The sequence below is a fragment of the Bos indicus genome, chromosome 3 (genome assembly GCF_029378745.1).
Source record: "Bos indicus isolate NIAB-ARS_2022 breed Sahiwal x Tharparkar chromosome 3, NIAB-ARS_B.indTharparkar_mat_pri_1.0, whole genome shotgun sequence".
Lineage (NCBI taxonomy): Eukaryota > Metazoa > Chordata > Mammalia > Artiodactyla > Bovidae > Bos > Bos indicus.
This window is the reverse complement of record NC_091762.1, coordinates 43,905,388-43,920,602: the sequence shown is the minus strand read 5'-3', so window position 1 is coordinate 43,920,602 and position 15,215 is coordinate 43,905,388. Positions and strand designations below refer to the sequence as shown.

At 38.1% G+C, this 15,215-nt stretch overlaps 1 protein-coding gene across 2 annotated transcripts in view; it reads right to left on the bottom strand.

Annotated features, from left to right (window-relative positions):
- FRRS1 (ferric chelate reductase 1) overlaps window positions 1-15,215 on the bottom strand; it is a 52,833-nt gene that overhangs the window by 19,755 nt on the left and 17,863 nt on the right. For both annotated transcript variants that reach the window (XM_019957001.2, XM_070786053.1), the window contains exons 5-8: window positions 14,998-15,145; window positions 11,524-11,706; window positions 6,088-6,186; window positions 4,807-4,954 (exon numbers count right to left, since the gene is read on the bottom strand). In XM_019957001.2, the coding sequence (XP_019812560.1) occupies window positions 4,807-4,954; window positions 6,088-6,186; window positions 11,524-11,706; window positions 14,998-15,145 (578 nt within the window). The remainder of the gene's footprint in view (window positions 1-4,806; window positions 4,955-6,087; window positions 6,187-11,523; window positions 11,707-14,997; window positions 15,146-15,215) is intronic.

Here is a 15,215-nt window from a genome sequence, read left to right as displayed (position 1 = left end):
AACATTCAGAAAACAAAGATCATGGCATCTGGTCCCATCACTTCATGGGAAATAGATGGGGAAACAGTGGAAACAGTGTCAGATTTTATTTTTCTGGGCTCCAAAATCACTGCAGATGGTAACTGCAGCCAGGAAATGAAAAGACGCTTACTCCTTGGAAGGAAAGTTATGACCAACCTAGATAACATATTCAAAGTCAAAGACATTACTTTGCCAACAAAGGTCCGTCTAGTCAAGGCTATGGTTTTTCCAGTGGTCATGTATGGATGTGAGAGTTGGACTGTGAAGAAAGCTGAATGATGAAGAATTGATGCTTTTGAACTGTGGTATTGGAGAAGACTCTTGAGAGTCCCTTGGACTGCAAGGAGATCCAACCAGTCCATTCTGAAGATCAGCCCTGGGATTTCTTTGGAAGGAATGATTCTAAAGCTGAAACTCCAATATCTTGGCCACCTCATGCAAAGTGTTGACTCACTGGAAAAGAATCTGATGTTGGGAGGGATTAGGGGCAGGAGGAGAAGGGGACGACAGAGGATGAGATGGCTGGATGGCATCACCGACTCAATGGACATGAGTTTGGGTGAACTCCGGGAGTTGGTGATGGACAGGGAGGCCTGGCATGCTGCGATTCATGGGGTCACAAAGAGTCAGACACCACTGAGCAACTGAACTGAACTGAACAGAGGAACTAAAAAATAAATTCCCTGAACTGATAATGTCCAGGTTGGCTTGTTTTGTTTTGCAGTTTGGTTTTGTTGCTTTGCACTCCACCAGTTAAAAAAAAAAAGTCTATGATTTATGTATATGTTTGTTAATAAACATATTCATGTACTATTATTTTAATCTGTTTAACACTATTAAAATAGAAACTTTTAGTGAGATAAAATAAATCTAAATAGAAAGTTCAAGCTTGTTTTCTGTATCCCCTGGACTGTCTTACAATATGTACACCTTCGTTGGAAGAACACTGTCCTAGAGCACTAAGTTATCAAACCACAGTATACAGAACAATCCCCTGAAATGTTTGTTACAATGCAGATTCCAAGCATAAACAACAGAGATTCAGTGAGTCTGGGATGGAGCTCAGGAATGTGCATTTCAGCAGTCATTCCAGGTGGTTCTGAAGCAAGTTATTTGATCCCCACACTTTGGAAAATACCACAAAACATGATAGAGACTCTCCTTACCATGCCATGAGCATAGCAACACCAGCAGAAGAGGGAGATAAAACAATGCTCTGTTCTGCACATGTATCATCCACAAACTCGGTTTTTCCAGGAAAATACTAATTAATTAAAATACTGTTTCTATCAGAAAATGCATTCTAATTACTACAATGCTGGACTAAGAAGAAACAGATATAATCACCGTACACCCCAAAACACACATAACTTATAGTACAATGGAATTCACCTATTTAAATGACACTGTGGTACATGTGCACAATGGAATATTACTCAGCCCTAAAAAGGAATGCATTTGAGTCAGTTCTAATGAGGTGATGAACTTAGAGCCTATTATACAGAGTGAAATAAGTCAGAAAGAGAAAAACATATATCATATATTAATGCATATACATGAAATCTAGAAATATTGTACTGATGAATCTATTTTCAGGGCAACAATGGAGATGCAGACATAGAGAACAGATTTATGGACACAGGGGATGCAGGGAGGAAAGAGAGGATGGGACAAATGGAGAGAGCAGCAGGGAAACATATACACTGCTGCCGCTGCTGCTCAGTCGCTTCAGTGGTGTCCGACTTTGTGCGACCCCACAGACGGCAGCCCACCAGGCTCCCCCGTCCCTGGGATTCTCCAGGCAAGAACACTGGAGTGGGTTGCCATTGCCTTCTCCAATGCAGGAGAGTGAAAAGTGAAAGTGAAGTCGCTCAGTCGTGTCTGACTCTTCTCGACCCCATGGACTGCAGCCTACTGGGCTCCTCTACCCATGGGAGTTTCCAGGCAAGAGTACTGGAGTGGGGTGCCATGGATGTAAAATAGCCAGTGAGACTTAGTTGTATGACTCAGGAAGTTCAAAATGGTGCTCTGTGACAACCTAAAGGGGTGGGAGGTGGGAGGAAGATTCAAGAGGAAGGGGAAATATGTATACCTATGACTGACTCATGCTGATGTATGGCAGAAACCAACACAGTATTGTAAAGCAATTATTCTTCAATTAAAAATAAAGAAAATTTTAAAAATAAATGACACTTTTAAAGTATGAACTTTTTAAAAGTATAAATGCAAACTGTTAAGTCTTCTAGCAATTTAAGTCATCCATTCAAGTTGATAATCATTTTTGGAGTACCTATGACATTCTGGGCACTAAAGGAAGTAGCTGGATATGATGAAAAGGGCACAGCATTTGTAACTGGAATCAGCTTGAGTTTAACTCCTGAGTCTGCTACTTGTGTGACTTTGAACAAGTTGCTTCACCTTTCTAGGCTCTAGTTCTCTTATCTCTACAAACGGGCAATATATCTATTCATAAGATCTCTGTGAGGGCTTCCCTGGTGGCTCAGTAGTAAAGAATCCACCAGCCAATGCAGGCTTCAATCCCAGATTTCACATGCTGCATGGCAGTTAAGCCTGTGCACCACAACTGTTGAGCCTGTGCTCTAGAGCCCAGGAACCACAACTACTGAGCCCTTGCGCTGCAACTACTGAAGCCTGCACACCCTTGAGCCCAAGCTCTGCAACACGAGAAGACACCCCAGTGAGAACCCTGCACACCACAACTGGAGAGTGGCCACCGCTCATCACAGCTAGAGAAAAGCCCACGCAGCAAGGAAGACCAGCACAGTCAGTAAATAAATAAATAAATTTAAAAATATATATATAGAAACCTTAAAAGAAAGTTTTAATAAGTTGTATTTTTTAAACTGTATAGTTTAAAGAAAAAAAACTTCTGTAAGAAATACTGAGATACATATAATTTATTGTAAGTGACAGCTGCAGATAACAATAATACAATTACCTGCACTTTAGTAATATGTTTTAAAATGCAAATGTTTGAGTTTTTCCTCGTTAAAAATTCATTTCCTACATTTCCCATGTTAGAAGGTATTAAACACTGAGGCTGTGAGCTCAAAGAGTTTAGGTTCATATTCCAACTCCACTGTTTACTTATCTGGGCAAATGACCTAACCTCTTGAAGCCTGTCTCCTTCCAGGTAAAATAGGGATAATAATAACGCATATCTTGTGTAGGTTTCTATGAAGATAAAATGAAAACCTTAATGATAGTGCTGAGCCAACAATTGGCCTCATTATATACTAAGTAATTTTACCCATTATTATCATTTAACCAAAGTTATTTTCAAGCTACATTTGCTGTTGTTGGTGCAAGTAAGAATACACGATTTGCCTAAGATAACCAAACATATCACCCACAACTAAACCTGCAAATATTCCTAAATTTTCTCTAACACTGAGTAGATATTTCATCCTCTTTAAAACCTTTTGAACCTCTACTTTACCTATAGGATAAAATCTAAACAACATAATAGAATATAAACTACTATATACAAAAACAGATAATTAACAAGGTCCAACTGCATAGCACAGGGAACTATATTTAATATCTTATAATAGGTTCAGGATTGGGAACACGTGTACACCCATGGCGGATTCATGTTAATGTATGGAAAAACCAATAGAATATTGTAAAGTAATTAGCCTCCAGTTAAAATAAATAAATTTAAATTTTAAAAAATTTAAAAAATAAAAACACTAAAAAAAATAAAAAATAAACTATAGTGGAAAGAATCTAAAAAAGAATACATTTTTTTTTCAGAAATACATGTATAGTTTCAAATCTATATCTGAATCACTTTGCTGTACACTAGAAACTAACACAACATTGTAAATCAACTGTACTTCAATTAAAAATAAATAAACCACATGATAGACTATGCAAGGCTTTCACAATTTTGCCCACACCACATTTCTCCTCCTCCTCTCTTACCCCCATTCTTCCATTCTGTGTGCCCAGTGCCTCACGACTTTCAGAGTAGGCCATATGCTCCAAGTTTGAGGATATTAAGTTTGGGAGATGAGTCACTAACTACAACATTACCTTGGCATTTCCTGCAATTCTTCAGAATATCATTAGCTAAGACCTTAAACAAAATCTCTTTATTCTTTTTAATGTGTTTCAGTACCTACCGGGGCTGTATTAAAGATAAACTAAACATTCAAACTCATAAAACTTCCTTGAGCTATACCTAGCATCCGACTGACTTAGAAGGCTGTGAGACAGGAAACACAGTTCACCTGCAGGGCACCACGAGGCATCCTTTTTCAAAGGGAGGTCCTGTAGAAGCTTACTCAGCTGTTAAGGGTTATTCCCTTTACCCCTCTCTTCCACCCTGGAGAAAGCTCAGGTCCAACGAGATGAGATTCGTATTGGACAGGTCATCCACAAGAGCCGATATGTCCTGCAAAAACCCCACACAGTCCTGCCTTTAGGGTCCCTGCAAGGAAACTGCCAAAGTCACTATATCCAATCAGGTATTTACAGTTTTCCCTGGTCCAAATGCAGTTTACCAGCCAGAAATCACATATATTGTGCTGCCTGATAACATAGTTGACACTACCTTTACCTAGTTTCCAGGGAAACAAAGCTAGAAGGTCAACTGAGGTCAAACTGTCAGGCAAAGATGGAAAAGAATTTGATAACTCTTTATTCACAAATGCATATCTCAAAAAAAGAGCAATTACCATAGTCTCTCCAAAAAAATGAGGGAAAGGAAAAAAATAAGAGACAAACCTTAAAAAGATAGTTTTCTTTCAATATACTTACCATCAACAGCTGCACCATCTGCTACAAATATGTAGTAGCTTGCATTTAGATCAAATCTATTCTTAACCCCAGGAAGGGTAATGTTTCTTCTGAAAGAACACTGCATAACACCATCAACCAACCTCCAAGCCATGTCCTCAAGAGGATCCTGCAAACACACACAATGGGTCTTCTCAGCACATTCCAAATATTTGCTAAAAATAAGATGTGATCAAAATCCTGGACCTGTTCAATTTCCTTTCTCTAAGATCCTCTGTGCATGTTTTGTCTGCAGTGTCATTGTTTTTCCACTTCCTCTTTGAAGAGGACAAGAAACACATTCTCCCAGTTTATTTGTGTTTATCCCACTTGGCAAAAATAGTATTTTTACTACCTAGGCTAGAAACTTTGGCAGATGCACTAACTCCATCTGGCCCCTAATATACAATCAACAACACTAAAGAAATACTTAGCAAGTAATACACTAGTAGCCAAAATGCAACTTGTGAGAAGCTCTAACCTCACAAGAAAGCTATGCAGAGAACATGTCACGAGGTGGTAGCTACTGCCCCTTCGGAATTCATTTTCATGTCAATTGCCATGTGAAAATGACACTTCTCTACCAGAAATAGGCCACATTTGGCACAGATGTCAACATCGGGCACTTAAGACAATTGCCCAAGGCACTGAACCAGCACCTACCATATATCCACCTCTTTCCCATCAGTCAAGAAATTCTGTGTCACTAACAAACCTCTTAAAAATCTGTCTGCAAGCTTTTTTGACCCTCTTAACAAATTATAAAATATTTTTAACAGATGCAATAAAAAAGAATTTAAGTGAAACAAACAAGAATTCATCTTTTACTAAAAAAGAAAACTTTCCTGTGCTTGCTAAAGCATAGAAAAGGGGCATGGTAACTGTAGTTTATATTACTGGACTGTATACTGGAAATTTGCTAAGAGAGTAGATTTCAGCTGTTCTCATCACAAAAAAAGAAAAAAGTAACTGAGGCAATGGATATATTGATTAGCCTGATTTTAGCAATCATTTCACTATGGAGAGGGATATAAAAACATCATGCTATACAACTTAAGTACATACAATTTACACACATATATAATAAAATGCAGAAAGGTTTCTCCCAGACTGTAAGATAGGAACTCTGCTCCCAGGACCCTGTTTGGTCTTTGCTGCTAGCTGCAGGTTTGGAAGCTATTTTGCACCACAGCCATGGCACTGTTGGTCGTATAGCCAGAAGATGGACCAGCCAGGTGGCAATTCCAGAATCCTCACACCTACCCCAAAATCCATTATAGGATGACTTCGCCCTGTCAAATGGGAAGGTTGTATGTGAACAATCTGATCTTCAAGAATACACACATAAGCATCATCATCACCCTGAAAAACAATGACAAATGAAAAAAAGGTCAAGGGAATTTCAACAAGGGAGCATTGTTTGTCAGTCTAATTCTTATCTCTCCTTTAATCTCCAATATTCCTTAGCTCTAAAAATTAAATCTTATTTACAGTGATTATCAGACAGCAGACTGTATCCTTAAAGCACATTTAAGTTATGGTACAAATGAATGACAGGGCTTCCCTGGTGATTCAGCGGTTAAGGAATCCACCTCCCAATGCAGGAGACGTGGGTTCAATCCCTGGGTCGGGAAGATCCCCTGGAGAATGAAATAGCAACCCACTCCAGTATTCTTGCCTGGAGAATCCCATGGACGAGGAGACTGGTGGGCTACAGTCCATGGGGTCACAAAGAGTTGGACATGACTTAGCGATAAACAACACTGCTGCTGCTGCTAAGTCGCTTCAGTCGTGTCTGACTCTGTGCGACCCCAGAGACGGCAGCCCACCAGGCTTCCCTGTCCCTGGGATTCTCCAGGCAAGAACACTGGAGTGGGTTGCCATTTCCTTCTCCAATGCATGAAAGTGAAAAGTGAAAGTGAAGTTGCTCAGTCATATCCGACTCTTAGAGACCCCATGGACTGCAGCCCACCAGACTCCTCCATCCATGGATTTTCCAGGCAAGAGTACTGGAGTGGGGTCCTATTGCCTTCTCCGAAACAACACTACCACCACCAAATAAATAATATGGATTTTAAGTTATTGTGTACAGTTTTGGTTCTTTCATCTATTCTAAACTGTTTTCCATAAACTATCTAACAAGGTCTTTAACCAGCTCTTGTCACTAAATTCCTTAAACAAGACCCAAGACTAACAAGCTATAATTAAAGTCTTGTTAAAAATACCAATATGATTTTCTAACATTTGTAAAATTTACAAAAAATTTGAAATTTCTTGTAAAAAGTTCCAGTTTTAACTCTCAAGTACATAACATTAGCAAAGAAGTTCCCTGTTACACATCTTATGCTCAAATCAGAATTAGTGCAACTCAAGAAACTTGGAGTTATCATAATTTAAATCACCACACACTGTGGCACACAGACCAACTTTAGTCTGATGCCTGTTCTTATACAGGCTACAAGCTGAGGATGGTGTTTACATATCTAAATGGTTTTTTAAGAATGATAATTCATGATAGTGAAAATACATTAAATCCAAATTTCAGTGCCTATAAATAAAGTTTGACTGAACACGGCCACACATACTAATTTACAGCAGTCTGTGCCTGCTTTAGCACTATAAAAGAGCTGAGTAGCTGCAAAGAGACCAGGCGGCCCACAGATTCTGAAGTCGTTGCTATCTAACCTTCTGCAGAAAAAGTTGGCTGATCTCTGATTTAAACAAACAATGTGTATCTTCTAGAATGTTTATCATCAATGAAACGATAGAATTTTCTTGTTATTTCAAACAAAATTTAATATAGCAAAATGGTTGATTTGAGGCAAACTGATGGTAAGTCAACTAAGTCATTAAGGCAAACCTCTCAAATACTGGTGAGGTGATGAGGATGAAGGAGAGGTAACACTCAGTTTTCATGGCTCTACAGTGAGGGAAAGAGAAGGTGCTATGACGACCTTATGCTTCAGGCAGCTGTAGACACCCCAAGTTTTGAGCATGGTAGAACACACATGAGAAGTTCCAACCAAACCCCAGAATTAGACAGAACCTCCTGCCCCTGTTTGCTCCTCTCAGTTCCAGCATTTAGAACGCACTCTATAAGAAAATATCAAGAGGGAGAAACAAAGATGACAACATAGTTCTTATGATCAAAGACTATGTTTTAATAGAGGAGACAATTAAAATAGTATGTATAAAATAGAGATTTAAACAAAGTGCTATAGAAAGACAAATTAGGTAGGGTCAAAGGATTGAAAAAGGCTTATCAGAAAAGATAGCATTAACTATGCTTCAGAGAATAAAAAATACATGTGGATAAGGTAGAGCTGCAATAAAGGGAAAGGTTTTTAAAACTGAGGAACTTCTAGGGCCAAAGATATAGAAACATAAAAAGTATATGGAAACTTTAGGAAACAGGTGGCACAAAGCTAAAACATATACAGGACAAGGCCAGAAATACCAACAAGGACTTTGAAAAGTTTCAAAAATACGTTAAAGAAAAAAATATTTCCCTGTAACTACTAAAGGTTCACCAATGCTTTGGGGGCTAGCATTGAGGTTATCTCAAATGTGGTCTAAAATCATAACCTGAATCTATTGTAAAAATTTCAGGGCATTCTACAAAACAACCAGCCAGAAAAAAAATCAAGAAAAAAGGTAAGAGTAAGCATTCTAAAGAAAAGGAGATTAAAGAGATATAACAATTAAATGCACTGAGTGATAACTGATTAGTCTGGATCAGAGATTTTATACATGACTTTATTGGGACAATTAGGGAAATTTGAATATACACTACATTGAATAAAATTATTGTATTATATATTTGATGGTGATATTATGATAATTGTAGGAGAATATCCTTCTTAGGAGATACATGCTGAAAAGGAAACATAAAAGGTCATGATAGCTTTAACTTAATTTTCAAATAGTGCAGGGAAAAAAATGTGTGTTAATATACAGTGAAAAAGTTAATCTACACATATGCACACAAGGAAAGAGAGAGAGACAGTGACAAATGCAGGTGAAGGGTTTACTGGTGTTCATTATACTAGTCTCTCAACTTTCACATAGGTTTAAAACTTTTCAAAACAAAAAGTTAGGGTGGGTAAAAGAAGAACCTGAGAGGTGACTAAAAGAGAGGAATCTAAGTCACAAAGTTTTCTTGAACACCAGAGAAGATGGTGGCAGCAATGAATGAGATAATCAGTCCATAGGCTTCCCAGACAGTATCTGAAAAGAAGCAAGAGATCAATAACAGTAGTTACTTTTTTCCTATTGTTGCTGATCACCAAGAATGGGAAACACAAAAGGATGTTAGAAGGGTAGATAATAAATTCAGTTGGTAGATGATGGCCTGTGTTGTCCAGAACACTCATCTGGAAGTAACCACCCAGAAGCTGGAAATTTCACACTGGACATACAAGAGAGGCCAGCACTGGGAGCACTCTGGAATTGGAGTGTTAAGAAATTATGTACAGAATAAGACAACACTGGGTGGGGAAACAGAGAACAGCAGCTAATACAGTGTGTATACTTGAATACTTTATCTCAGAGAACAAAAAAATATCTAAGATGAGGGAGACGTGCATATTCTGAGTTTCAGTTAAAATTCAGATATTAGCAAATACTGTTAGGAAAAATATGGAAAGTTGTACTTTCAATTTTAGTAATGAGGTCTAATAGCAAAACAGAACTGCTATCATTCATGTACAAACCAAATTGAAAAAAGGTATAATTTAGCTTATCTAATCAGTATTCATAACATCAGATACCTTTGGTATTTGAACTTACATGACATACTAATAAGAAATCGCAGGTCATAAAAATATCCTAAGAATTTAAAAATAATCAAAAATAGAAACAACTACTTTACAAATATTTTTGGTGATGATTTATTTCCCTCAATTTAGGCAAACAGGTGTACAGATGATTTTAATCATCAAATAGGCTTGCTCCATAAATTAACTGCACCTGTATAATTAAGTCTTTTTATAAACATGTTTGATGAGTACTATACTAGAAACATAAGATTTCTAAGTAAGATAAATATATCTTGAATTAGAGGTAAACATTTTTGTGTCATCTATGCCTACAACTTAGAACAGAATTAATTGTGGTACTTGCAGGCTCCTCATCACAACACTCTGTGTAACAATAGTCTTTTCCTTTGGCTGACAGATTTTATGTGACCAGGAAAGGAAACATGTTAGTGTACTATTGCAGGGAGTTTGGCTAGAATTCTTTTATTTAAGTGACTAGAGTACGTATCTAAATGTGTACTCTACCTTACACATGCACCTTAATAAACCTACACTTATTCCAATAAGGCTATCATTGTTAACCCCTGCTGGACTCATCAGTTTCCTTCATAGCCAGTTCCACTCATATAACAGGCACTACCACCATCTTTCCTTATGGCTTTACAGTCACACTTATTTTTAACCCAGCTTCCTCATGCACCGTATGAATAAGGTTCATTTTTGCCAAAATTGAGAACAAAAGGATATGCTGTAAGTATAATGGTAATCATAAAAGGAAAAATGGGGAAAATGTTTTGAGGAATTGCAACATCATTTGATCAAGTATAAAATTTGCCATAAAAGCAACTTTAAAAGGGAAAGAGTCACAATTTCTTTTATGGTATTTTTAGAAGCCTATTAAATATCTTCTATCTCATAGGTTTAAGGTATACCCTGTGTTGAATGAAAAAAGATAATGAGTGCATTGTGAAACTACATTTTAAAATATACAGGTCATATCACATATTGCAATGTCATCCACCCCCAAAAAAGTCACACCTGGCTCCCTGAAATATTTGCAGCCAGCATAACAAGGATTACTGCAATTAGCATGCACTTTGAAGGAAAATATTTGTTCTTCTATCACAGAATCTCAGAGTTCCTTTTCTTTTTAAAAAAATAATGATTTCCTTAAAAAGTGATGTTTAAAGCCTAACAGGAAGAAAACTCTCAAGAAAAGACTTCTTGCATTTGTTAATGTGGAAATGAGAGGCTTTCTCCATTTGTAGCCAACCCCCTCCACAGTCAGCTCCGCTGGAACAGGATAGACACATGTCCTGGCCTTAATAGCCTTCTTCCTCTCCTGGGAAATCAGAATGCTAATGCAGGACTCTGTTCTTCCGCACCACAGCACAAGGCTGCCACCTACAGAATCTCTTAATCCATTCAGCACTACCCAAGGAGAGTGAGACATTTTGTAGACCCGGTAAAGAAGCCACTTATGCCTGGAGACACTAGGTTTAATTCCCTGTTGGGGAAATGTGCCATGACCATCAAAATGGGGACAACAAGAGCAGCAATCCAGGCTGTAGTCACTTGAGAAAACCAGGAGTTGAAGAGCATCAAAAACAGCATGAGATTTTATGAAGAGCAACTTTTTCTTAACTGCACTCCCTGCTTTATCACAGAGACAGAGGTAGACAGATAAAGTGGCAAATCCACTGGAAACAAAATGCTTTTCCTAACTTTCCTCAGGACAGCCTTGTCCTTAGAGATATTAATATGGAATGGCTCAACTCAATGCTGCTTAACTGAGAATCCAAGTTAGTTTCTCTGCTCTCCCTTCCCATTCCTCCCTAAGTATGAGAATCTGACTCTGGAACAAATGCTAAATTGCTGTTGATTATCACTCACTCCAGTGACTCTCCTTTCATCACCACTGATGTAAGTGAGAGGTACAAACCATCCATCGGTCATGAGAAAATGCCACGGATAAATAGCCTTTACTAGGACCGCTCATTTCAACCATCACTGATTGGTCATCTCGTGTGAAGGACAAGAAGACACAGGCACGCTCCTTCTCTGGGTCACAGTTCAAAGGACTCCTGATACAGAACTTCTTGTTCCCACAGTCTGAAGCATTGAACTAGAAAAATGACAGGGGGGAAAGACTTAATTATCAAACAGGCAATTCATCTCCAATGACAGAAGAGCTTCTACCTTGAAGTATGGGTTTTAACAAGAATACATTTTCATAATAAGGATTCAAACGACAGGAAAAAGACCACATCCCAAATTAAAAATTATCAAAGCAGTAGTTAGGTTGTAAACTTTTAAATTTAATTAATATTAATTAAAATTTGGAAGACACAACATTACTTGAACTATAATTACACACGAGTATTAAGATCCCTTTAATACACAGAATACTTCACATTAATTATGTTCTGGAGCAAAGTTTCGAGTAAACTTTGAGAAATTTCTTAGGGAATATTTAAGTCCACATTGACATTCTTGCCTAAAGGATATCCTCTAGCTTTCAGAGATGGAATTTTTAAAACCAAACAAACAAACCTTTAGCAAGTTTTTATATTTAGATCCTGGACTCTGCCTCTAGAATTCAAGTTTGACATTAAAATAATGTAAGAAAAAAATGGTTACTCCCATATATACCACTGCTCCAAATAATAGTAATAACAATTTAGTGGAGAAGAAGCAAAAACAATCTATGATTATTTAATTCAGAGCTTCTTGGTATTGCAAATAAGAAAGACTATTGAAAAATGTCAGCTCTACAATTTGACAGAGCAAACAAGCAGTCATACTGAGTTAGAATGAGGTATGACACCACATTTCAGAAGAGAGCTAAACATGAGTTTAAGTAACAGGATTTAATGGGAACTGTACAGAAAAATTCTCATTTCTTCTTCTACTCTACCAATATTTCTGGGCACCAAACAGGTGTGGGCATGTTCCACAATAAGCAATTCTGAAATTCTCTGCAGACATAACTGAGTGTGCTACAAGTCAACTCTTCTCTGACACTATCTACCTGAAATTGGTGTCAGATCCCACAGGCTAAGGGCTCAGTCCCACAAAACTGCACCCACTTCAGATGCCCATCACAGATGCCAATCACAAGCCCCAGGTTGCCACCTGTACTTCTGAATTGTTGGCCATAAACTGGAGGTTCTCAGCACCTCCTCCTTGAGTTAGGTGATTTATAAAGATGGCTCACAGAACTTACTAGATTACCAGTATATTATAAAAGGATAACAACCCACAAACAGCCAGATGGAAGAGCTGCGTAAAGTATGCAGGAAGGGGCAGGTGCAGAGCTCCCATGACCCCTCTGAGGCACCAGCCTCCCCACACCTCCATGTGGTCAGCAACCCAGGAGCTCTCCGAAACCTACACTTTTGGAACTTTTATGGAGGCTCCATCATGTGGGATGGAGAAAGAAATGGCAACCCACTCCAGTATTCTTGCCTGGAGAATCTCATGGACAGAGGAGCCTGACAGGCTACAGTGCATGGGGTCGCAAGAGTCGGACACAAGTTAGCGACTAAACCACCACCACTATCATGTGGGATGAAGGATTATTAGCTCAGTTTTCAGCCTCTCTCCCTTCTCTGGAGAATGGGGTCAGTGGGCTGAAAGCAGCAAGCTTCTAATCATGGCTCAGTGTTTTGGGCGACCAGCCCCCATACAGGAGTCCACCCAAGAGTCACCTCATTAGAACAAAAGATACCCCATCATTCAGGAAATTCCAAGGGATTTAGCAACTCTGTATTAGGAACTGGGGTCAAAAGGCCAACTATTAACAGAAACCAAGCAGAGACCAATATATATATATATATATATATATATATATATATATATATATAAATTTTTGTTTATTATTTCACAGGAACTTAAAGAGAAAGTATAGTAGAACGGAGAGAATAAGCCACTAGAAGCCTGGAAACATGGGTCTGGTCTGTCTCTGTTCTCCCCTTTACTCCACCGTTGCATCGTGTTTGCTGCAGAATTTCTCTCTCAGGGTCTGTTTATCTTTAACTATGCAACAGGGACCCTGAGGCCTCCTCTAGCTCTCTACAAGTGCCAACATCCTGTGACTCTGAATGAATCTCTCCATAATTGGAGATTATAAACTTGGTACAGAGATACAATAAAAAATCTCCAACAAGAGCTAATGCCTTTTATACGAATATAAGAAAAGATAACAATCTTTTCTTAGATTGTTAATAGAGTCCTCCTGGGAAGCTCAGATCCAAAATGACTGGGAATCCCCCAAAGCAACTTTAAAATACATAAACATTGAGACTAAACAACCTGAGAATTACTGCAAACAACAAATCGAATTGTTTGGTCAAACAAAAGTTCATAATAATGTAATCAAATGGCTCATCACATATTGCATAATGTGGAAAAGAAGGTAAACAAAACAAGACACTGTATAGGGGCATAGGAGATTTAGCCTTCCCTACGAGAAAAAAGAGCTATAAAGAGACAAGAAAGTGGAAGGAAGAGAAAAAATGAACGAATGTTTACTAAATACCTATTAAGTACAAATCAATCAGAAATCTTATATTCATTCTATTTGGTTCTCACAGTAATATATATGGTTCTATAAGAATTAGATATTATTATTTCTCATTTATAGGTGAAGAAACTGAGACTTTAAGATTTAAGTAATTTGTCCAAACTCAAACAGAAATTAGACGAATCAGAATTCAGGCCCAAATTTGTTCTTCTAACTGTAATAACCTTCCTTAAGACATTTTTTGTTATCGTCACTTCTGAATTCAGAAGTCTAATTCATCCGAATTGCTTTCAGTAAAGCCTTTCCAATGTTTGTAATATGAATAACCCTTTGCAAGATGTGTTTTTTTAACTGTACTTCTTTTGAATCAGAGGGCCTAAACAGAATTCTAGCTGATTAGCTTGCAAGAGTTCAACCTGTAGAATTCTGCAGTACTCATTGGCCTTAGTTGAAATAAAAGTGAAGAACTATATCACCATTTCAAGATTCTACCCCCACACCCCTTCCCAGTTTAGCTGAAACCTAAATTTAGCTTCAGCTTTAAGTTCCCTCTTCAGGTTTGCTATTTGGCTGTATTTTAAAAAAGAAAATAAACCCTGCTGCTTCAGATTTATTTTCAAATGAAAACATATGCACTGCTAGTATAGACTACACGTGAACGTCACAACCACACCTTGAACATCTAGGGTCCTGCACTCCTCTTATTCTAACCTATAAGTCGTAAAGTTGCAGTGAAGACTCCCTCCTGATTTCCTGACAGGCACTCAAAAACCTGCTTCCATAACCCAGGACAGCCACTCCTTTACAAACATCCGCAAGCACAGAACCACAATTTCTAAGGAAGCTGTTCCTTTAGACTGTATTTCATGAAACTATAAAAACTCTACTTACTGATCTTGTTAAATGGGAGACTGACGGTACCGTTGGCATGGGTGCTATTGTAGCTTCAGGTGTTGTAAAAGGAGGTACATTTGGTTGTGAAATTACAGGACCAGGAATCTTCACCCAGTAGATTTTGTACTTCTCAACGACTGTGGCTCTGAAATGCAGTTCCAGCGAGATTAGAAAGAACCATGATTGTGGCTCATTATAAAGCGAACCAAAAAAAG